The sequence below is a fragment of the Gobio gobio genome, assembly GCF_949357685.1.
Source record: "Gobio gobio genome assembly, chromosome: 15".
In the NCBI taxonomy this organism is placed as follows: domain Eukaryota; kingdom Metazoa; phylum Chordata; class Actinopteri; order Cypriniformes; family Gobionidae; genus Gobio; species Gobio gobio.
Genome location: NC_137108.1, coordinates 34,332,870 through 34,357,563, shown reverse-complemented (window position 1 = coordinate 34,357,563; position 24,694 = coordinate 34,332,870). Strand labels below are relative to the sequence as shown.

The following is a 24,694-nucleotide window of genomic DNA, read 5'->3' as shown; positions in this document are numbered from 1 at the left end:
GGGTTCATTGTCTCTGGCTTATCTTACACATTTGGTTACAGAGCTGCTTTATTGGCGGACAGATGTTCAAGTCCAATGGATTTGCATGTGGATGGTCTGATAAATGTTTATGGCTTGGACACACTTGTTCACTCTTTTGTATGCCGTTCGCTCTTGTGAATGGACAGCTACATTCAGTGTTTGTAGTGTAGTTAGGCTTTAAATAGCACCACACTACTCTTTCTAAGGCTGCTGTATATACTATGTATAGTGAGCACAGTATGACATTTTTTGTATGCATAGACTACAATTGCCAAGTGAGCAGTATTCAATGGAGCTTGCTATATGGAATACTGCATCCCAAAATGCATTACACTCAGTCCTATCACTGATGAACAACAGTTCCTGCATATGGCAGTGTTTCAAATGAACGTGGCCATGATCAAGACTGCAGTCACATCAGTGAAAAAAACAAATGCATTTTCAATCTCCTTCAGTTTTTTGATGGGTCTGAATATTCCAGACACCAAAAAAAATGACTCCCGAGATGACAACATCACATTTTATGGACTTTTTTTGGACTTTATGGACCTTATATATACAAAAGGGTGCAGGGATTTCGAACCACAAGAAAAAAAGACTCATCATAAAAATAACAGACTGAATTTTGTTGGCACAGCAAGACACTTAAAACCATGGTTCTTATAAGAGGAAGCCCTGTTGTGGTTAGCACAAAATGAAATAAGGCCCAATTTAAGAATTTTGATTTCTTTGATGGACATGAGTTATTCACAAGGCACTCTTGATGAAGCAGTTTTTCTATCTATAGAATATGGTGAAGAGGGGGAAGTTGCTATAAACAAACTTTAAAATATGTAATAATATATATATATATATATATATATATATATATATATATATATATATATATATATATATATATATATATATATATATATATATATATATATATATATATATATACAGTAACAGGCTCCAAGGTTGGTAAAAGCTATGAAATATTATTCTAATTTTAAACAACTGTTTTCTATTTTAATATATTTTAAAAATGGAATTTATTCCTGTAATGGCACAGCTGATTTTTAATCAACCATTACTCCAGTCTTCAGAAACCATTCTAATATGCTGGTTTGAATGTTGAAAACAGTTGTGATGTTTAACAATTTTGTGTAAACCATGAATGATTACACCTTTCTCAGGATTCTTTAATGAATAAAAAAGTCAAAAGAACAGCATTTACTTAAAATTGAGGGTTTTTTTTTTGTAACAACGCAAATATCTTAACTGTCACTTTTGATCAATTGATGAGTCATTGCTGAATAATTTCTTCAAAAATATAAAATCTTGCTGACTCCAAACTTTTGAAGACAAGGCCAATAGAAAAAAAATATATACAAAATGTATTTAATTTAATTTAATTGATTACATAAGCTTGCGGCATGTTAATGAAAGGGATGATTTTGTTTCTCCACTCTTGGAATAATGAATGGGAATGGAATGGCAGAGGGCTGGCGGCAGACACCATGGGAATCTGGCTCTGAGGTAAGCAGTTTCAAAGGCTTCTTAATGCACTAAAAGGCACAGAGATGCACCTCAAAGATCTCTTTTTTTCTCACGCACACACAAACATCCATGTCAGCACATGCCATGCTACACTTAAAACGTACAGTACAACTCTTTAAGAAACACTTTAGTTAAAAACTCAGTGACCCTCAAGGTCAACAGGATACCAGTGAACAGAGGCCAGTCACAGCAGCAGGGCTTGAAAATAGAAAAGAAAGAGGAAATGAGTAGAGAACCCAGATTTGTTCTTCCTGCGAACTTTCCTGACCTATACACATGCATTTTTTGCCCTGTTGTCTGTTGTCAAGACCTTTCCAGAGTCAGAAAGCATTGCTTAAAGGGATATGACATATCAAGAGGACTCACCCACTGACAGATAAAATATTTCCACTCACCTTTTTTAATTACTCAAGGTGTGTCTTTATGAATTACATCACTTGCTGATATGTGTCATCCATTTCCTGTCCTCAGGGTTACTTTTTAAACACGCCACAGATTATGAAATACCATAAGTATGATCAATCTCAATGGGTGTCTATATTACCTCACCGAACAGGGCAAAAAAAAGTGAGCTGTAACTTGCAACAGGGACCGTTCTCTACGCCTTGGAATGCAACATGTTCTGGGGTGAGGTGTGTTCAGATGAGCGATCAAGTTCCAACCTGGATCTGCTTTTGGCTAAACTCAGAAATATGTCAGGCCCCCCATGGTATGCATGCCTTCAATCGTTTTTTTGTTTTTTTGTTTTTTAAATAGGCTAGTTACCTGCATGCATACATTTAATGCCAATGAAGACTTGAGGTATGGCTATTAGAAAACTTAGACAAATAACTGTCATGTTGTGACACGTGTGCCCGATTCCTCGGAGAATTACACGTGTGTACAAAAAGTTCACCACGCGCATGACAATAAACTCTGATTTTAGAGAGAGTTAAGGATGACATTGAAAGGGCTTGCATTTAATAAATTAGTCTATTTTCTCTCACTCAAGAATGAATGGTCTTTTTTTGGTAGCTACTGCTGGTTCAGCTAAGCGCAAAACGAGTTTCAACAGGTGATTATTATAGGCTATAACTGGAGTTCGTCAAAATGACTGAGGTAGAACAATACACTTTCTAATACTGCTTCAGGATACTCTACCATAACCTGGATGAATGAAAACATTCATAGGCGAACAAATCATCGATTTTTACCCGCTGTGTTTGAATGAAAAACGGGCTGATAATCATTTTCTCTGTGTCACGTGAGTTTCTAATTTTAAATGACAGTAAAGAAAGAAAAGAAGAAGCGCGCTTACCCTGTCAGAACTCTTTCAGGACTCTGTCTCTCCGTTTTGAGTGCGCTGGGGTCAGTTTGGTTGGCCCTTATTAATATATCTGTAGTCCTGTTGCTCCTCGCGGGTGTGCAGAAGTGTCCAGCTCTCTCTCAAAGCACCGAATGAGAGAATGCTCGCGCTCAACTCTTCCATGCGCTACTATAGAGGAAGTTGAGTGAGTCACAAGCTCCCGCCCCAGATGAAAACGGTTTTCCTTCTTTCCATTAAATTATCTTTAAATCGAGACTATTTGCATTGTTATCTGTCCGACTTCTTGTTTGCATGTAGCTTTGGGCGCAAGAGAACGTCTGTCTGTAGTTAATGAAAGTAGCTAGCTATAACTGTTACTTGACACCCATATCTGAGGGGGATGAATCGTCATGACAATGAACAACTTTTTCTCTCTCTCCGTAGCTCATGCTCATGGGGGATGGAGCATATTTTAGACCAGGTTGATTAAACAGATGAAATGATTTGTTTTGTCAAAACCAGACTGGGATGTTCCCTGTCTCATTCACTGGTAGATTCAGTGTTATAGTTTTCATATTCAAACTTATGTTCAAATCTTTAACGTTTTACATCACAGGGGTTGATTTTTGTTTGTTTTTGTTTTACTTATTTATGTATGATGGTCACATTTAACTCTCTCTTGGGAACTTTCAACAACGGACACTTTTCAACTGTCTTGGAAAGTTCATGATGTATTTGCAACTTTTTTTCAAATGTCATAGATTTTATTGTTTCGCTATGAAAATCCTTGATAAAAAAAAGTGAATAATGACATATTTAAAAGTGTAATTATTTATTATAGCCTATATGATATTATGTGCAAATGATTTATAGCATTTTTATAAACTATGCTGTGTGATGTCGTGTATGTGGTGTGAAAATATGATTTCATATTTCGGATACTATAGCTACAAAAATTAATCCTTTATTCCAAAAATATTTAAAATATCGTTTTCACAGAATGCTGTTAAGGACATTACTGTGTTTAATAATGAAATCAGTTGTGGTGGAAATAAAAATGGAGGAAACAAATGTGGAGACTTTCAGAAATGATGACCATAAAAAACTGATGGATGTGCATGCCCACTGGAGTGGGCTACCTCTTGTGAAAAATCATTTAAAATACTTTTGTCTCACTCCACAGTAATGGATGAACAAATTATTGCCACATGATATTTATAAGAGTTTTTGTTATGGAAACACTTCAGGCACTTAAATGTTATTGCATAACAAAGAGGTAAGTGCTGCTTTGATATCCGTTTTCACTATGTCGTCATGTTTAATGTAATACTTTGAAGATACAATATGAAGAACCTCTTGCAAGATTAAAGAAAGTGCCTTTGTCCTTGTTAAAATAATTTAGGCAACCGCAGAAAATAATTGTTGCAAATGAAATTAAATTTCTGTCCAGCCATATCAGAGATTATATCACTGAAACTTATCCTGAGTTGACTTATTTGCCAACAATAATTAGCTCTAAACAGGTATTTAGTATACCAAAGAGTTTGTGTGTAATTGAAATTCATTAAATTACACCAGTAGCAAGAAAGAGACCTCATGTTTTTCTCTTAAACATTACAATGTCTGATCCTCTGCATCAGTACTGTAATGACATTTAGGTTTTATTGCTACTCTTTAACTGTTTAAAAGAAAGGTTGATCAAATTACACCAAATTTAATCAAGGGTAATTTGTGAAATACTCGCTCATGACAGACAGCCCTCTTACCCCTAAAAAAGGAGACAATTGAGTCCTTGTCTGTCGTATCTTTAGATTTCTCTCATGTATTTAGGACCTTAAAATCTTTTTTATTGACATTTTGTACAGCCAGCTCAAACCGGATAATGTAAATAGTGGGATGACTGTTAATTGTCCCATATCCACTCTTTACAGGGTTTTGTGGTCGAATTTTGAGAGTGAGAACCAAACATTCAAAAGAGGCCTCTTCCTGGAAGGATCTAGTGTTCAGGCGGCGTTGTTAACATCCTTGGTAAAACCTGAAATTATAAGTTTTAAATCTCTTAAATGGTTTCCTAAGGAATACTCCTCAAAAACATTTCCCGCTGTCACAGAACATGGAGTAAAAAGATTTCCCACAATCCAGACTACACAATTTGTACTAATGGAATCAAGCAAACTACATAGTCTATTAATTGAATATGACCAGAAAATTAGATGAAATCTGAGTTATGAACTACAATATTGTAATTCAGATGAGAGCTCCTCTTGATTTGTATTAATCTCACCGTCTGTGTATAGAAACCTTACATTGGTTAGGAGAGACATTCCAAGGTCTTGAGCTCAGCTACTGGCCAGTAACCTTATGTCATTTGTGTGATTTTAAAGGCCTATATTAAAAACCATCCAGTAATATATCTGTCAAGCAAGGGCATTCCAAAAACTCTGAGCTATCATAAACCTATAACTCCTCGTCCTGCCCATTTGACATTCTGCCCTCTCTTAAAAACAGGCTTGGATAGTTATATTTCCCTAAAGATTGTTGTTTTTGTTGAGAAACATATATAATCCAATTAAAATGCATAGGGAAATGCTTTAAATCTCATGCTTTTGTTTTACATGCTATACTGTGGTTCAGTTTTAGTAGGAAAAGTCTGTTGGGTCACTTGGTTTTATATGTCTTGCATAAAGAAGTTGAAAGCCCACAAACCCTGTGTCAATCAAGGGTATGAGATCATATGGAAAAAGTGACCCCATGGAGGGTTTCTTGCTCAGCAAAGAATCTGCATGTTTTGCAAATCTTTTTTTTATTAATCATGAAAGGAAATATTGATAAAAAGGTAATACCCACATAGAATGTGTTTGTAGTTCTTCCACAGTAAAAATAAAATGATTTCAGTGTTCCATGAGGTTCATTGACGTTCTGAAACTTGTGCATTTCATTTTGTAAGTTCCTCTTTACCTGTACAGCCTTAAGTTTAAAAACACACAGTGGGAAAGGAATCATAGCACCAGAACATGATATTCTGTATTTCTGAGAAATGCACCGTGTTTTTGGGGCCAAAGGAAAGGCTGGTTGTTTTTTCAATTCTGCCCTTGCTTGTGTCCCATGCCCTGCATGTTTTGACACACCAAATGGTTATTCCCACATTCTCAGAAGACGAGCCAACGATAAACTGGACCTTCAGAGGCGCACAGGTTTCGTCATCAGACTTTAGCTCTGACATTTTTCACTCTAATGGCCGAAAGTTGTCCTTCTGGTTAAGATTCAAATCAGGTGCCTGGACCAGGACACTCTTTAAAAACCCTGTTTAAAAAACAGTAACCAAGTATTATTTGTTAGTGTTAACCAATCTCTTTGGCAGATAGAGGCTATGTCATTACCATGACCAACATGATTTAAAGTGTCAACACACTGGCCAGGATATATAAACTAAGTGTCTCAGCACCCAAGGTTTGTTATTGAGTTCTTCCCTGCCATGAGCCTGGCTATCTTCCTCATACAGAACAGTAGACAACTCCTGTGATGAATATCACTGATTAGATGGCCATATAAAGCTAATGTTATGGTGTAAGCTCAGTCTCAATGATACAGCTTGTGACTCTCAGAAAAGTGCAGTTTTTTGGAAAAACAGTGAGTGATTTGATTTCAAAACATAATATTTATTGGAGTCGAAAACACTTTACTTTAGCATTTTAAAGGTAGGCCTAGTTTTTGGATGAATCTGAGTATGGCGTGCAGTGTCAGCAATGCCTGGATTACACTGCCATCTGCTGTCGACACTTTAAGCGACATTTATTTTACACTACTTTTAAAATTAAGGTATAGCCTACACGTAAATACCGGGTTTTTTTGTTTTTGTTTTTTGGTTCGGTTGTAGAGTTTACACGGTTAAATAATACCGAGGAATACTGAATAAATATTTTATAATTAAAGATACAATTTATTAACAAACTTACTACGTATTTTATACATTGTTCATATTATAAATATTATATTAATTTTATTTAATATAATTGTTTTTAGTTTTTTTTGAAGAAATGTCCAAATATTTATATATCCTTGATTAGGAACGATAAAATGTTTTGCTGCGAATCTGCTTCCGATAAACACCACGCTACTGTGTTCATCACATCCACGTGAGCGCAGAAGATAGTGCGGTGTTACATACAAATTCCTGTCTAGGTTTTTCCAAACAATCAGAATCTGATTTGTTTTCAGATTTTTACAGCCATGTCTTCTTTTCGAAAAGCCTTGAAATCTAAACAACGAGACCACAAAGAGCGTTCACAGGTACGTTAAGTTTAAACATGCTGATATCTCGCGTGCTGCCTTGCTAAATAGCGATTGTTGTCAAATAACTCGGATTGTTTATAACAATGTATTATATTTCATCTGACATTTAATTGTTGTAAGGATGTAGTTGTGGGTTAAGTTAATGTGGAAATCCGATGGGGCGTTTGTCATTCTCTAGCACCTAGTGTGAAGGTTTAGCTTTCCACATCTATTATTTGTTTATTAACGTGACTTTTTTTCTATCACAGCTCGGTTTCAGAAAACACTTGGGTCTGTTAGAGAAGAAGAAGGACTACAAACTTCGTGCAGAGTAAGAAATTATTTATTTTTGGACGTTGCACTTTTTACACAGTGAGTTTTGTTTGTTTCTGCGAACAGAAATGTTCGACCTATGAAATGGTTTGTGATGTTACCATGGGTGTTACACAAGTAGCAATTTGTCATTCTTTAAAATAAATCATAGGTATAGTTAATCATAGATAGTGGTAAATATAAGGTACTTGGTACAGTATTGTAGCACTGAGTTAAAAAATGACATTTGGATGTAATTAATTTGATGTTGATAAGATCACATCATAAGGATTATATTACGTAGGCCATTGTACTTTTACTTTGTTTCTCGGTTACTAAAATATAGCTGAAATGCTGCAATTTATCATTTCAGTACAGTTAACAAACCTGTTATTTGTAATACAGTGACTACCACCGGAAACAGAAGACCCTCATGGCCTTGCGCAAGAAGGCCATGGATAAGAACCCTGATGAATTTAACTTTAAAATGATACACAACGAATTAAAGGTTTGTCTCCTCATTGAACATATACTATTTTTGCCGTTTCCAACTATTATAACCCGGTCAAAGCAATGAGAACATCCATGAAACCTCTGCTTATTGTGCTTTATTCCGGTTAGGATGGTGTTCACATGATCAAAGCAAAAGAAGCAGTGATGACGGAAGAGCAGAAAAAGATGATGAGAACCCAGGACATCAGATATGTGGAAATGAAGCGGGTGTCGGAGATGAAGGTATGACTGATTCTTATGTATCTGTGTATTTGCCGTTTCATCCCCTCACAGTTGAGATTTAATGGCATTTGTTTTTATTTTTCAGAAAATTGAAAGGATGAAGTCAGAACTCCATTTTCTTGATGTCAATGAGGAAAAGAAAAATAAACATGTATTTTTTGTGGACTCAAAAAAAGAAGGTAATCTTGTATAATGGCTTGTTTCCATTGAGCAGTACGGTACAGTAAGGTATGCAATTATTGCCATTTCGATTGTCAGAAGTTATGAATGTTACCAAAATACTGAACCGTACCACTTTTTGGGACCTGTTGAGGTACCTAGCACAGTAGTCCGGTTCCTAAAGGGTGGAGCTAGACTCACTGCAGAATGTTGATTGGTTGACAGAATCGTCACTTGCACGAAGGGATTGAGAACATGAGGCAACATTTTTTTTTTTAATACACAGTTGAAACACAATTTTGTCTTGTGACAACCTAGAGAAGCAAGAGCAAGATCTGCTGTATGTCCTCCATTTTTGTTTACTGTGTTGCTTTCTTCTTTGCGCGAGAATGACGTTGATCGCAATTTATCGGCATACACCACACCTTCAAGTAACGGTACTGCTGGCGGTGGAAATGCAAGCCGGATCAGGATTTACTGTCCCGAATCGTACTGTACTGTACTGCTCAGTGGAAATGAGCCATAACTGCACCTCTTGGTGGAAGCAGAGATGGAGCAGGGATTCACCTGTTACATAATGTATGAAATGAATGTTGTATTTTAAGGGGGTAGTTCACCCAAAAATGAAAATTAGCCCATGATTTACTCACCCTCAAGTCGGCCGAAACTTAACTTTACTTTATAAAGTTTTAAATATGGATATTTTTCTTACACAAACGCATCGATTCGCTTCAGAAGGCCTTTATTAACACCCCAGAGCTGCGTGGAGCACGTTATTTGACAGACGGATGCATTTTTTTTATGGACTTCAAAAACAGAGCAACTATTACTGCTATTATAATGCTTGGATTAGCCTGGACTTTTGTAATATAACTCTAATTGTATTCGTCTGAAAGAAGAATGTCATATACACCTAGGATGACTTGAGGGTGAGTAAATCATGGGCTAATTTTCATTTTTGGGAGAACTAACCCTTTAAATGTGCCCTATATAATAGTTTATAGTGCCATATTTATGTAATTACACACTTAATGATGATTACATTGCAAAGTCCGATTTTTTTTATTTTTATGTAGTGTATATTTTAATTTTACTTAACTTTAGGCTTAGTTGGAGTTAATATAACATTATTGTGTTTGTTGAATGCATATTTTTTATAAAATTAAGTTATATAAAATAAAGACCATTTTATTAAAAATTTTTTTTTAATAAATTCTCAAATCTGTTTTTATTTCATGCCAGTGGAGGACTTTGACCTGGCCACACACCTCAACACGGTGCCTGAATTGGTTGGCCGAGCATTTAACAGACCAACAGTAGAGACCCTGAAAAACAAGAGCATTCTGGGAGCAGTGGATTCTAAGACGAGAAAAGTAACACATTCTCTTTATGGCATACTGTATACATAACTTAAGTATTTTTACTCTGTACAGTGCACTGGTAAATGTATTTATTCTTTCATTTGATTAACTTATTTATTTTAATTTTTTATTATTTATAATAATGACAATGTATATATAATTGTATAATGTAAATTAATATAAATAATTATGTAAAAAAGGACATTATATCAATGATTTCATTTATCAATAATATAAATAATAATAAATAATATCAAAATTTGATCTTTGCATTTGTTGTCCTCATTCTCATATTGGTCTTTTTCTAACATGTTTATTCCCCCTTTCTCAGAAACTTGCCAAAGAGAGAGAACAACAGTATCTGAGGCTTTCAGAGCGTATAGACCGAGAACAGGAGATGTTTGTCATTAGTCAAAAAATCCAGACTAGAAAAGATCTACAAGTGAGTGCATTCATCTACATTTCCCCTAACCTTTTCAACATGAGCACTTAGGATAATTCCTGCCTCATTTAGCATTAACAATGTTCTTGTATATTGTTTTTGTAGATATTTCTTATCCTGTCTTATGATGAGTTGTTGGACATCAAGAGTTTGTTTGTTTGCATTATTGTGTGACATCTGGGTTATATCTTTATCTCTGACAGGATAAGGTTAAGAAAGTGAAAGTGCATAAGGAGACCAAATCTGCTCCTGCCATCTATAAATTTGAGACCAAGAGGAAACGATGATTTCTTTGGATCAGCACACTGAGAAAACACATTCTGTCTTGTGGTCCCCAATCAGCTGTAATGTCTATGAAGTGGACTCAATCTGTGGATTTGTCTTTCACCTCTGTAATGTAGACAGAGAAACCATGCTGGGCATCTTGCGCAGACATTATAAGGCAAGGAGTTTGTACATATTTATGGCAAATAGTTTTGCTTTTAAATAAAGTTTTGTCTTTAATATTTTGTAGTTCTTTGCTTTTATCAGTAGATGGCACTAGCACATCTTATCTGATCTCATCAAATTTACAACCATGGTACAAAATGTGCAACTTTTCTGTCACTTGGTGTTGGCATCACTTTTGAAAATGCAAACTTTCTTCACAATTAAGCAGCTATTGTATCTTAAACTTTTGGATTGTTTATTAAAAAAAACGATTTGTTATAAATGTTATTCTCTGATACACATTGGCCACAATTATTGTTCCTCTTTTATTCAATACTTTTTGCAACTTTCATTTGCCATCTGAGTCTATAGTGCCTTGTGGTTGGAGAACACCTGGCAAGAGATCAGAGACCATTCCTTCATACAGAATTTAAAGGATCAGTTTTTCCAGAGCCTTTAAATTCCAAGGCCCATGTTGGTTCACCCAACTAATGTTCTAGTGTTCAGGTCAGGGGACCGGAATGACCATGGTAGAACCTTCATTTTGAGATCAGCGACCCATTTTTGTGTTGATTTAGGCTCAATGTCCTGATGGAAGATTCAACCATGGCCCATTATTTCTAGCAGAGTTGTCAATTTTTCATTTTAATCTGTTGGTGTTGATGTGCCTTGTATCTGATGATGCCTTATATCGGAACAAGATATCCAGGACATCTGGCAGGAAAATAGGCCTTTTTTTTTGTTTCATCTGACCATAGAACCCGGTCCCATTTGAAGTTCAAGTCGTGTCTGGCAACTGAAAATGCTTGAGTTTGTTTTTGGATGAGAGCAAAGGATTTCTTCTTAAAATCCTCCCTCAACTAATTTCTGCAACTCTCCAACTTTGATATGGAAAGTCTTTAGACACTCGATCTATCCTCCTTGCCGCGCATTAAGACGATACGTCCTCTTCCCGGCAGATTTGTAAGATCTCCAGTTGATTGGAACTTAACTATTGTCCTGATGTTGGAAATGGGGATTTTCAATGCTTTAGCTATTTTCTTATAGACCTTTTTTTTTTTTTCAGAACTATATTCTTTGGTTTAACCCATTGTGAAGGATTATATAATGAATTTATACTCCTGTGAAACAGGAATGGCTGGACAATTTAATTTTCTTAGTCACCCTCTGCTAAAAAAAATTGTAATATGATTGGGAATATACTTCAGAGATATTTTACGCAAGAATTTACAAAGTGTATTGGAGAATAATACTTGTTTTACTTTAATGAAAGGTTAGATTTTTGTGGATTTTTTTTTTTTAATGAAGGATCAAAAGTATAATCAATGCAGATTTATTTAACACCCTCAAAGGGGGCAATATTTCTGACCTCAACTGTATATATGAAAATGCAAAGGATAAATCGATAAAAAGTAAAAGTACTGTGCTTATATTTACTGATAAATGTTGTGGTCTAATAATTCTCAGTTAACAACAATGTAAAAAATAAAATGCACACATTAAATAAATATACATCGATCAGGCATAACATGATCACTGACAGGTGAAGTGAATAACAATGATGATCTCTTCATGACGGCACCTGTTAGTGTTAGAAGCAGGAAAAATGGGCAAGCGTAAGGATTTAAGCAAGTTTGACAAGGGCCAAATTGTGATGGCTTGACAACTGAGTCAGAGCATCTCCAAAACTGCAGCTTTTGTTGGGTGTTCCTGGTCTGCAGTGGTCAGTATCTATCAAAAGTGGTCCAAGGAAGGAAGAGTGGTGAACCGGCGGCAGGGCATATGCAGCCAAGACTCATTGATGCTCGTGGGGAGCGAAGGCTGGCCCTTGTGGCCCTTGTCAAACAGACACGCTACTGTAGCTCAAATTGATCAAGAAGTTAATGCTGGTTCTGATAGAAAGGTGTCAGAATACCTGGTGCGTGTGCGTCGCTTACCTGGGGAACACATGGCATGTGCTGAGCTGCAGACCACGTACACCCTTTCATGGAAACGGTACGCCCTGGAGCTTTTTAAGCTGGATAATGCGTCCTGCCACAAAGCAAAAATTGTTCAGGAATGGTTTGAGGAGCACAACGAATTTGAGGTGTTGACTTGGCCTCCATATTCCCCAGATCTCAATCCAATCGAGCATCTGTGGGATGTGCTGAACAAACAAGTCTGATCCATGGAGGCCCCACCTCACAGCTTACAGACTTAAAGGATCTGCTGCTAAGATCTTGGTGCCAGATACCACAGGGCACCTTCAGGGGTCTAGTGGAGTCCATGCCTCGATGGGTCAGGGCTGTTTTGGCAGCAAAAGGGGATCAATAAAATTGGTCATAATGTTATGCCTGATTGGTGTATATACACACACACACACAAAGTTTTTTTCCTTTACATTTTCACTTGGATAGATAATGTTTTAAGAGTTAAACAGAAGTACATTTTCTCAGAACTTTAAATGGCCCACTTTTAAACACTCTTGTACCAATCTCCTTCCTGCTTGTGTAATTGTTCATGTGAAAGGTTGTGTGGTGTCTGCGCAGACTGAGCTTTTTGTGTCTTCTCTGCGTGGCTTGATTGATCATGCAGGTGGCAGCGGCTTCATAAACAGGCCCCATCCATTACTCTCTCCTGGGAAAGAGAGGAGGGGTGAATCAGGAACAGGGAAATGTCACTGTGTTCAGGAGGAGCGAGCCAGGAGTCTATCTGTGCCAACGCTGACCACAGGAAAAGCTGTTCGTAATGAATGCGGTGTGGATGCTGCTGTTTTGTAATGCTTGCACTAAACATTTTAAATTCTTACATGTTTTTTTTTATTTAAAGAAAAGGAATTACAAGTACGTGTTCACAGTGACATGAACATGCACGTTTAAGCCTGGTGATATTTACAAAGCAGCTCCGTGTGACCTATCAATATTGACCTTCTGTATTTGCACAATTCTCAGCCAAAAGAAGTGACAGGCGGAGTGTGCGCGCATTTGTGCGTCATGTGGTTGAGTATTCGTCACTGTGACCGCCTCGGTTTGGAGTGGAGGGTCACACAGCCGTGTGTTCGGCAGTTCCGCTCTGCTTCCGTCTGTCATTACACAGAAGGCCACTGTTCTTACTGAAGCCTGTCTTTCATTCGGATCAGCTTTTGCACAGAGGTCATGGCTGCAGGTCTGCCAGTGCAGTGTTGGTAGCGACCCCTAGATTTGCAAGATATTGGTCAAAATCCACCACATTGTCCTATTATGTTATTCACATTAGGAGTTGTAAAAGAGGCCTCCTGTTGCCCTCATGGAGTTGACAATACCTTTGAATAGGCTCATTTGATGGGATGCTGACCCTCAGTACTTTTGCTCACTTTTTGTTGGTTGCTTCATTGGAACTGTACTGATGTGTTAAGTGTAATGAGGAACTTCAGGCAACCATTGTTCTTTTTAATAGGTATAGATCTTTTTTGAATGATTTTTTTAAGACCTACAAAGAAAGAATCAACTAGTGTTAGTTGAAAGTCCTTTTGCCAATGTTTTGTAACCTATGGGCCGCTATATGTATGCCAGATTGGAGCGGTCCAAGCTGGTCTGGGAACCTTCAGGAGCAAGTTGACTGAGTGTCTGCAATCATAGTTAAGCCGGGCGTACACGGTGCGATTTTTGCTGTCGTACGAGCGTGCAGACAATTTTTTCATTTGCGTGGAAATCGTTGATGCTACTATAGTCGCGGCTAGCAGTGTGTGAGAGGAATTACGAGACGAGTCAAGCACATTAAGATGGGCATACACTGTGATTTTCTCTCCGATTTTGAGCCGAATTATGACTCGTGCGAGATTTTCAGCTTCATTTCACGCTACATTCTTTTGTCGTGAGGTGTTCGTGGCATGTCAGAAATTCTGGTCGCCCCTCGTGAGGTTATCGCACCGCTGAAGCAGAGTTAAGAAATGATTGCCCTATTTTCCTCTCACTGCGCCTGCGCGAAAACAGTTGTACCATTTCATCTTTAAGGCAGTAAAAAAAGGAAAATCTTTAAGTTCTAGGCAGCTATCAAAGCAGCAATTTAGCAAACTGTTGCATGGCCCCAGTTCTTGTTGTAAAATGGATAATCCAAGCCTATCCAGTGCCTCTTTTATTAATTTAACGTTAGCTTGATCAATTTACTTGTTTCACTTTTCACTTTATTTACTCATTTATTTAATATTTACTTAATTTTATTATCACGGGACGTGAACCGTTGTCCATCATTTGACAATTGGTGATAAAGAAAAATGTCATGTCGCAATATTGAAATGTATTGTTTCGTTTTAAATCATGAAGGCGAGTCAGTGGATTCAGTAAAAAGTGAAAGTAAAAAAAAGCTCTCTGCGCATTTTCTCAGAGAGAGACAAACTACTTCAACATATGCTGAAAATATATAACTGTCTTAATTTATTTTATTAATATTTCTCTTGTGGCCCATATAGCCTAGTGAAAAAAATGAGAAGAGAAGTAGGCCTATTTTGTGTTAAACAAGTTGTTTTTGAAATAAAACTCTTACTTTTCATTGAGACTGATATTATTGCAGTGTTCTGACATTAAAGACTGAATAATTCTTTTTCATTTAATCATTGTTTTGACCAAGCGGCAGCCTCCCCCAGCTGCAATTCATCGACTGGCCGCTAGGGACAGGCCATGTTAAAATGCCCAACTTTACAGCAACAAAACTAATTGTGGTTTTGGTCTATATGGCTAATTTTGACCTTCATGACAACTGTGAGGGGGTGATTTTTTTTATAACTCATTCGTTTTACATTATATAAAGCCTTAAAGCATGTCCCGCCACTTTGCTCATTTTCAGTTTTCCGGGAGTGATGCGCGGTGACGCGCTACCAAGATGGCAACGGCCGACTTTATGCTTCAAAACTGCTCTTCAGAATCCTATGGGTGACGTCACGGACACTACGTCCATATTTTTTTTTACAGTCTATGGTTTTGACTGAAAAATACATTGGCGATGACCGGCAGCCAATGAGAGTGCAAGTTACAGGGCAGCGGGAGCTTCAGGGAGGAGTTAGACCAGCAGGGAGCGTATTACAAAAACTTTCTATCTTAGGTCTTAACTAGACTAAGATATGATACGTTAATTTAGTATTTAGTATTTAGTATTAGTATTACAGAAGCAAATCTTAACTTGATTTAGGATTCTTATCCTATCTTAAAAAATATCATCTGTAGTTAGGAAATCTTAAACCTAGATCATCGAGTTCAGTAGGCCTACTCAACTATCAGGTCTGTTACCAAGCAACCAGCAGCAACGCGAACTGCTTCTGAGGTAAACCTAAAATCAAAATGGAGAAACAACGGCGTGCTTTTAATTTCAGAGCGGCAGAGATTGAAATTTTGAAAAGCTCCGTTGAAAAGAAGCCTTTTTTATAAATCGCCTTTTACAACAAATAAAAGAAAATACAATTTAAAAAAAAAAGGGGGGAAAGGCGTTAGTCACTTGAAGAATGACCGGTAATGCTCCGTGACGGCTCATTGGCCTCGTTATGTTGGTCACAATACTAACTGCAAAATCACGTGTCGTGGGAGGCAAATCCTAAAAGATTCCTCTGATCCGAGGCTAATATCTGAAGTCTTTGATCGTTAGTTTGACATGTTCACCGGCAGCCGTTTAATGACCGCTGCGATCAAATTTTACCTCAGACTAAAAATTCTGTCGGTGTCGGAAGATTTTGGTGACTATTACTCCTACGATGACCGTCAAATTATCTTCGTTTTTTAAGACAAACTATGATAAAAAAAGAGCGCTTGAGATTTCTTTGTAGCCACCATTTCAATCCCGCGTGTAGCTCACTGTCACCGAACGCGTCATTGATTGATGATATAAAACTCCGGACGAGTTTTCTTGCGTGCGCGGGATCATGTTCTTACAGTCTGATATTAATGACAACTTCTTACAGTGTGACATGGCTTACAGCGGGGATCATGTTCGTACAGTCTGACAAGAAACTATCGTGAAGGACTATTATACATATTTGTGGCTTCACAACCAAGCTGCGCAAAGTTGTGGCATCATTAATTCTTAGTGACGGCACGCTGACCGTTCCAAGCCCTGACGTGTCTGGAGCTGTCGCATATACATATCTACGGCTAAGGTGCACTCGGTTCTTTTTTATTATTCAATTAAAAAGAGTTACACATAGTCACAAAAGCATGAATAATTATTTTGGAAATTGTAAACTCTTGTACACGCGCATAACACGAAGTTGCCAACAAAAAATGGTTTATATCAAGCTGCTCACCTCATGGAGGCAGCCATTTTGAGATCACACTAAAAGAGTGTACTTTTAAGATCCTTAAATTCTGTGTTAATTCCTGTTTGCAACCCGTTTTACTTGTGTAATGTGACATATTTAAACAGGATGTTATTTAGGGTGGTACTTAAATGTATTCACCTAAAAGTGAATAGCCCCTTTTCACATTTCCGGGTTTCTCAGAGCGGAAGTCGTCATAGTTGGGTTAACTATTGTAGTTGTGAATGAGAGAATACTTTTTGTGTACCCATTTGCTAAAATAGCAAAAGAAAAACGCCACAATAGTGATTTTACAACTTTCAAAAAGAGGGGAAAAATAGAGTGAGATTGATAAAGGCAGTCAAAAGAGAGAAATATGTTCATTTTTACCATTACTCCCATAGACGCTGTATTAGAAACACCCTCACAGCAGTGCTAACTGTTTTTTTGTAATTTGATGCAAAAGTAACAAAATACAAAAGTAGTGTTATAAATGTACACATACATTAAAGGGGTGGTTCCGTGTTTTTTTTCTAGGCTTGGTTGTGTTTATGGGGCGCAGTATAACATGTCTTAATACTTCTTTTTTTTTTTTTTAAACCCCGTATTTTTCTTATATTTTACCTTTATTCCACACCGCTGTCTCCACTGTCCTTTGAACAGCTCGTTTGCTACCTGCTTCTATGAAGCCCATCCCTCCGAAAAACGCAATGGTCTTAGATTGGTTAGATGGCCAAATGTAGTTTGTAGTTCTGCAACAGCTCTATCTCCTTCGTAATGACTGCGACGTGGCCTCTCCCACTTTGTTGCGTGTTCGCGAGGGCAGTGTTTATGTTAATAGCAAGGGTTTATGATGTCACCAACCCAGGAAGAAGCTTGTTGTAGTCCAAACCGGCCGTTTTTGTAGGCAATAAACTGCCATAACTTTAAAAGACAATATCTCGGTTTGCATTGAACTTTCAGCGCTGTAACTTTGCAGATACTGTTTATGCTCAAGCAGCAACATTACACACTAACTAAAGTTTAAAAAGTGAAAATTGCATGCAACCACCCCCTTAATAAAAATTCAAAAATTCAAATAAAAAAAAAAACGCTGCAGGATTTACGATATTGATGACCGTTTAAACACGTCATCACAGTCTGTGAATAGATCTATAATCAAATGTGAGTTAAAACAACAAGCAAGTTTTTCCATTAAAGTCGCAGTGCAATGGAAGTAGTGATGTACATCCAAGCAGATTATCGAAAAAATATAAGTTGTGGTCTTGGTTGTATCGATCTGTTGTTGATTGGAAGATTGGCTGAATGTGAGCTTGCCGACCAAATGATTGGAGGTGTTTGACATCTGTAATTTCATCGTAAAATCAAGTTATGACATGTAGGTCCCTTTCACAGAGCTTAGACTAAGCAAGGATTTGGCCTTAGTTCAATTAGAGCATTTTATAGAGTAGCTTTTAAAAATGTGCCCTAGAAAAAAACATTACTGGTGTGCATCTTGTGGTGTGACAAAACAATGACATTGGCATATTTTAAGATATGTCAGTGCAAGTTGCTTTTAGTTAAAACAGCTCAAAAATGCATTTTAGTCTAGGACCAAGCCTTGTCTGTGAAACCAGGGGTTAGATTTTTTTTCTTTTAAATATAAGAATTGTTTAAAATAAGACAATTTAAAACTCCTTAACCATGAACACTACTCTGAAGTCTGTCCTAAGATGTTTTGAGTCAATATTTGGGGTTCACATATATCAAGAACCTGGATATAGTGGCTATGCAGGTTTTTTTATTTTATTTTAATTAGAATTGTCAAGTGTTTCTAAAAAAAAAAAAACAGATCTAAAAAGACTGATACCGTAGTGAAATCATTAAAATGTGTAATTGAGATAATGCCTTTAACCTGACCCCTGAGTAATTAATATGAAGTGATTCCGAATGGCGCTAATAAAATGAGCTGTAAATGACGTTGAGGCCCCTCAGTATGTAAGTGAGTGGGAAGAACCTTTTCATAGTAGAGCAATTTGCTTATTGCACATTTGTAGGTTTTTTTCATGTAATACATCACATTGTAACACATAGTATGTTTTGAATACTATGAAAGCATTATTGTTTAGGCAATTAATGCAAGAGCTTTTCACAGATGTATAGTAAATTGAGCTCAGTGAAACCCTCTTTAAAGTAAGGCCGTTCCTTAATCACTTTCCATACATAACAGCGTTGGTGACTCGGATAAGCCTTGACCAGAGAACGATGGCCTTGGCTCTTATTAAAGCACCTGAGCCCGCTGGATGTCAAGCCCTTAGCTGCCTCTCTTCTGCCGTGCCTCAAAGACTTCTTTCATGAGTGAGGTTAAGAACAGCACTAATCGATTTGCCAATTACGGTGCAGGGTAACCGGGTGGGTGAACAGTAGAATCGGTAGGTCGTGTGGAGAAAAAATGGCTAAGGTTCTTATGCCTCTTTGAGTTGCACCGCAGTTTGTCGCTCGGCTTTTGAAGTAGCGGATTGTAGCGAGAGCTTGAGGGGTGGGGGTTTGTCTCTGTGCCAGAGGGAAAGCGATTGAAGGAAAATCTTTATAACCCTCACTGCGTGCGAGTGTGTGCGTGTGTGAGGTGGGATCACAGAGACCCCTTTAAATTGTCACTAATTAGCCATGAGCCTGTTTGGAAGAGGCACTCGAATTGATTAAATTTGCATGGGAGTCTAAATCACGCCAAGGCCTCCTCCCCGGTGGAGCTCGTTTCCCCCTCTGCTCCCCAGACGTGGCGGGCCCATTGGGGGGGACCCGCTGCGGGTGAGAGGACAGGACAAGGCGTGGCGCGCACCCATCTGCCTGGGTATTACCGTTAGTCCATCACTCTCCCACTGGCAGCCGTGTGCCTGGGGGATGTGTTCATTACACTTTAACTACTGGATCTGTCCTTGTCTGCAGGCAGCCGGGTGTCATTGTCTGTCTATCTCTGCGTATCCCTCCACACTCTGTTTCACTCAGCGTTATAGAACAACAGTCTGGCTTTATGGTCTATTATGGCCCGTTAACGGATGTACCTTTTTTGTTGTGTCTGTTCGCTACATCGTTTTGTCTCCCTGTAGGTTTTTGCGAACGGCTCTCCTGCAATACTTTGAGACCTTAAAGGTGTAATTCACCCCAAAAAAAGGAGATTGTCATCATTTACTCACTCTAACATTGTTTTAAATCTGTATGACTGTCTGACTTTCTTGTTTTATGTTAGTTTGTTTTTTGTCAACATAATGAAAATCAATGGTCTCCAAAATTCTTTAAAATATCTTCTTTTGCGCTCTGCTGAAGAAAGAAAGTCATAAGGTTTGGAATGAAATGATGATGAGTAAATGATGACAGAATTTTTATTTCTGAGTGAATTCTCCCTTTATCCCCTATCCCTGAATTATTGAACATGACTTTAATGTTCGACCCCTTTAACCCCCCCCCCCATTTAAATGTATTTATTTGTGGCTGTTACTCTTTTAATCTGTATTTATTTAGATAAAATAATGCACATAATTGGCTATCGGCTTATCAATATTGTTCAGATTTTTTGTATCAGTGCACCCCTAGTGGCTAAAATCCGTTCTAGTAACATTGTTTTTGTTTGTTGTCAGTTTTACTCCAGCAAAATCACATTGTAGAAAGTGCAATAACACAAACGACTATGTCTAGACTTTGTGCATCAGAGAAACAAACGTGCAGCCATCTTTAGAATTTTGTGTTTGAACTTCTGTTTTTGTCGAAGCTCTGTATATTTCAATGGCATAGCTTTCGAAGAGTAATTGGCTGGTGAAGTGGGTTTACTTATTGTAGAGTTAACGAAAGTTATGAGCATTGTATGTTTGAAGCGGATCTCATGCAAAACAAATGTCAGTTGACCGTGAAGATTTTAAAACGAGCGGTGCATTCATAAATCTGTAAGATCTTACTTTCATGCTGTGGAAATATAAACCGGAAGACAGAACACAACGAGGGCAGTGCTAAAAAGGGGCGGGGCTAAACTCTATATAGCTCTAGATACTCTATATAATTTATTATCAACTTGATTCTTCAATGCTATATTTTTGAGGCCCTTGGGGTCTCTCAGACCCCACAGCAGAATGTGAGGGTTTAATCTTTAACATTTGCTTCACTATTCTAATAATACTTTTATATCATGATTTTTGTTATCTCTCCATATTGCATTATTTCTATTACTGTAAGAACAGAGTGAATGAGCATTCCAATATACATATCACACATTACCATCTCTCTCTCTCTCTCTCTCTCTCTCTCTCTCTCTCTCTCTCTCTCATGGGACTGGTCCTACGGGCTGTGTGATTGCTGTAATCAGATCGCGCTGTTAATCAGAGTGTGTTCGTCAGTGTCCTGATGAGCGGCCCTTGCTGATTGTAATGTGATGCTCTGTTTCAAAAAGGCCCCTCCTTCCTGAGCACTAACACTATATCCTCCCTGTCTATGGCTGAACAGGACAGCCTCGTCACCAAGGGGATAATGCAAGGTGGGAAAGAGAGAGCAGGTGGGGGTGTGTAGCGGGATTGGGGTCCGATCTGAAATGCTTTACGACCCTGTCCTGTCCTGTCGTACACAAACGACAACATTCTCTGTATCTAGTCGTCTTTCTTGTATTTTAATGAGGTCCAAGCAGTGATACTCTTATGGCTGCCTCATCAGCCAAGTCCCTACAAGGGCTGATACAAATTAATTAACCTAATTAGAGGCTGTGATTGCAGGCGTGATTGTGGGGGCCGGGGGAGGAGGGTGGCGAGGGGGGGGGGCTGCGCTGGCAGGCAGGGCTCGGGCTGTAATAAGCCGCGAGGTGTGGGAGAAAAGCCAGATCACTGTGCATGGCTAATGAGCGGTAAAGAAATCCCCCATCTCTCCTTTTCTCTCCCCTCAGACTCCGTAAAAGCTTCCTCCGTCTCTCTCACTGTCTCACGGGCCCCTTTCATTTCTTTGCCTATTGTCTCTTCAAATCAATCCTGTTTCGACGTGCCTGTTTTAGAAACTCCCACCTCATATACTTTTATTTTATGTGTATGTTCCCATATGTTTTTGCTTTACTTTCCTCAGTCTTTGTGGTTTATTTTCTCTTAGTGTCAATTCTTTCTTATCATTTTTTCCTCCCTGTGATTTGTTCCGCTTCTCCTTTACTTGTGCTCATCCTGTATTCTCTAATGTTAATACTTTAAACCCATCCAGTCCACTGGGTACTGTGATACTTATCTTAAACCTCACAATCTGTCTTTCTTTCTCTCTCTCTCACTCTCTAACCCTCCCCCTCACACACACACACACACACACACACACACACACACACACCACAAGAGCAATATTTAAATTTCTTGCTATTTGTTTTGGAAACAGAACAAGGATATTCTGGAAAACGAAGCAAAGCGCATTTTTTCTTGCCTGGATCAGCAATTCTAACGTTTCTAATGAGTTGGTGGAAGACTGGAAGCGTTATCTGAGGGGAAAAAAGAACAGTTTCTCAGGAAGGCACAAATGTTCTTTTCTGCCTCGTGTTGAGAACACACAGTGCCCACCTCGTAAACGAGTCATAGTTTTGCATTTATAGAGTCCAATGCATCCAGTGTCTTTTGGTTGGATAATGTGATGACAGAATTCTCTGTGTATGTGACTGGCGTGATTGACGTTGCTTTATTGTAAAATTCAGCTAATAGGATGTTTTTCCACCTGTACAGACCAAGAGATCCCTCGTCGAGACTCACAGGCAGCCCAAGGACCCAAAATATGGCAACATTTTCTCGGTAACACTGTATAATAATTTTCTCTGTTTATTCTATATATGTAGTTATTATTGTAAATCATATTTGTATAGTTGAATAATTAAATCAATGTAAATAATTTATGTATGTATGTATGTGTGTGTGTGTATATATGTAGATATTGAATTATATTTTATTTATATATTATATATATATATATATATATATATATATATATATATATATATATATATATATATATATATATATATATATATATATATATATATATATATATATATATATATATATATATATATATATATATATATATATATATATATATATATATATATAAAAGCATTCATGATTGATATAGCAGTCTGTAACCTTGTATTTGTGCTTTGGCAAGATAGTGACAATTAACAGAAAGCTGTATATCCTTGCCATCTTATTCTCCCTCTCATATACATTCACTGTCTCTTTCACTCTTTAGATAAGCACAGTGCTGTCAGGTAAGCACAGCTCTTTTGGATTCTCTTCTCATTTAGCGGTCACATTTAGTCTTTAATTAAGCCGAGAGCGATACCCCGGCAATGAGCTGATGCTATCATGAGGCCGCCAGGGCACACTATAGGTGATGAGGGCCCGAGATCGGACCAGTAAGTGCTTAAGTTAAAGCCTGTGTGTGTGTGTGTATGTATGTGTGTCTATGGGCTAAGCGTTGCTTTCAGAGCTAAACAGCTGTAGAGCGGCCGCTATCAGATATTTATAAGAGGCTCATGAATATGGATGGTGGCAAGATGGGGCTGATGTTTGTCCTCTAAAGGGGATGAAAGGAGAATGCGCTCTCCTCCCGGAGAGACACAGTCAGGGCCGCTTGCAGAGGAGGGGTGGAGGGTGTGTGCACAGTTTAATGATAGGGAGAGGTTGGTACCGAATAAGGATGACACTTCCTTTTCTCCCAATCAGACTCTGCAATTTGTTGGTCAAACTGCTTTGCAAGACACTTTTATATGTGTTACATAATCTATATTTCCTCGCCACAGTTAGTGATATAAAAATGGAAAACGTAATATATATATATGTGTGTTCATGGCTGTTCATGGTTTGTTTATGTTAGTTCACAGTGCATTAACTAATGTTAACAAGATTTTAATAAAGTATTAGTAAACGTTGAAATGAACATAAACAAAGATTTTTAAACGCTTTATAAGTGCAGTTCATTATTAGTTCATGTTAACTAATGTAGTTAACTAATGCTAACTAATGAAACCTTATTGTAAAGTGTTACCTGTTTTTCTCTAATACACATTGGCCACAATTAATGGCACCCTTTTAATTTGCAACCTCTTTTTGCCAAGATAACAGCTCTGAGTCTTGTCCTAAAATACACCTGATAAGAGATCAGAGACCATTCCTCCATACAGAATCTCTCCAGATCCTTCAAATTTCCAAGTCCAAATTGATAGACTCTACACTTCAGTTTTCAAGTCAGGGGACTGGAATGACCATGGCAGAACCTTCATTTTGTGCTCAGTGAGCCATTTTTGTGTTGATTTTTATGTTTGTTTTGGATCACTGTTCTGATGGAAGATCCAAATTTCTCTGTCAAGTTTTGATTTTTTATCTGTTGGTATTTGATAGAATCCATTATACCATGTATCTGAGCAAGATGTCCATGTTGTGTAAGCCCACAACATTACAGATCCAGTGGTATATGTAATGGGGTACTTTTTTATCCCTGTGTGCACCAAACCCATTTTGTGGGTTTGCTGCCAAAAGTCTCTCTTTTTTTTTTAGTATCATCTGACAATAGAACCTGTTCCGTTTGACAACTGAATGTACTGGAGTTTGTTTTTTGAGAGCAGAGGACTTTTCTTAAAACCCTACCAAACAACTTGTGTTGATGTAGGTGTTGTTTGATATATTTGTGGGAGGCTTTCTGACCCCAAGACTATTTTCTGCAACTCTTCAACTCTGATACTTTGGAGTATCACTTGAGAGTGATAACTCGAGGGTCTTTGTACTCTCAAACTATCCTTCTCGCCATGCATTAAGACCTCTTCCATGTAGATTCATAACATTTCCTATTGATTTGAACTTCTTAATTCTTCTTAATTATTGCCCTGATTGTGGAAATGGGAATTTTCTATGCTTTAGCTATTT

General features: G+C 37.7%; 2 protein-coding genes across 2 annotated transcripts in view; one reads left to right on the top strand and one right to left on the bottom strand.

Moving 5' to 3' along the window:
* fhl3a (four and a half LIM domains 3a) overlaps positions 1-3,221 on the bottom strand; it is a 47,662-nt gene extending 44,441 nt beyond the window's left edge. The window contains exon 1 of the mRNA XM_079837145.1: positions 2,861-3,221. The gene's annotated coding sequence lies outside the window, so the exon portion shown is untranslated. The remainder of the gene's footprint in view (positions 1-2,860) is intronic.
* A 3,711-nt stretch (positions 3,222-6,932) lies between these two features.
* On the top strand, positions 6,933-11,962 carry utp11 (UTP11 small subunit processome component). Its single transcript, XM_079836464.1, has 8 exons — positions 6,933-7,138; positions 7,390-7,451; positions 7,838-7,940; positions 8,054-8,167; positions 8,253-8,346; positions 9,569-9,699; positions 10,019-10,129; positions 10,333-11,962. The coding sequence occupies exons 1-8, from the start codon at positions 7,079-7,081 to the stop codon at positions 10,414-10,416; spliced, it is 759 nt and encodes a 252-aa protein (XP_079692590.1). The 5' UTR covers positions 6,933-7,078; the 3' UTR covers positions 10,417-11,962.
* Positions 11,963-24,694: the final 12,732 nt, after the last annotated feature.

What these genes read in the sequence shown, in the direction of transcription:
- utp11 (XM_079836464.1), top strand. Translation starts at nt 7,079, where the DNA reads ATGTCTTCTTTTCGAAAAGCCTTGAAATCTAAACAACGAGACCACAAA. An exon ending in GACTACAAACTTCGTGCAGA is followed by an intron (nt 7,452 to 7,837) that starts GTAAGAAATTAT and finishes TTTGTAATACAG; the next exon opens with TGACTACCACCGGAAACAGA. An exon ending in AGCGGGTGTCGGAGATGAAG is followed by an intron (nt 8,168 to 8,252) that starts GTATGACTGATT and finishes TTTATTTTTCAG; the next exon opens with AAAATTGAAAGGATGAAGTC.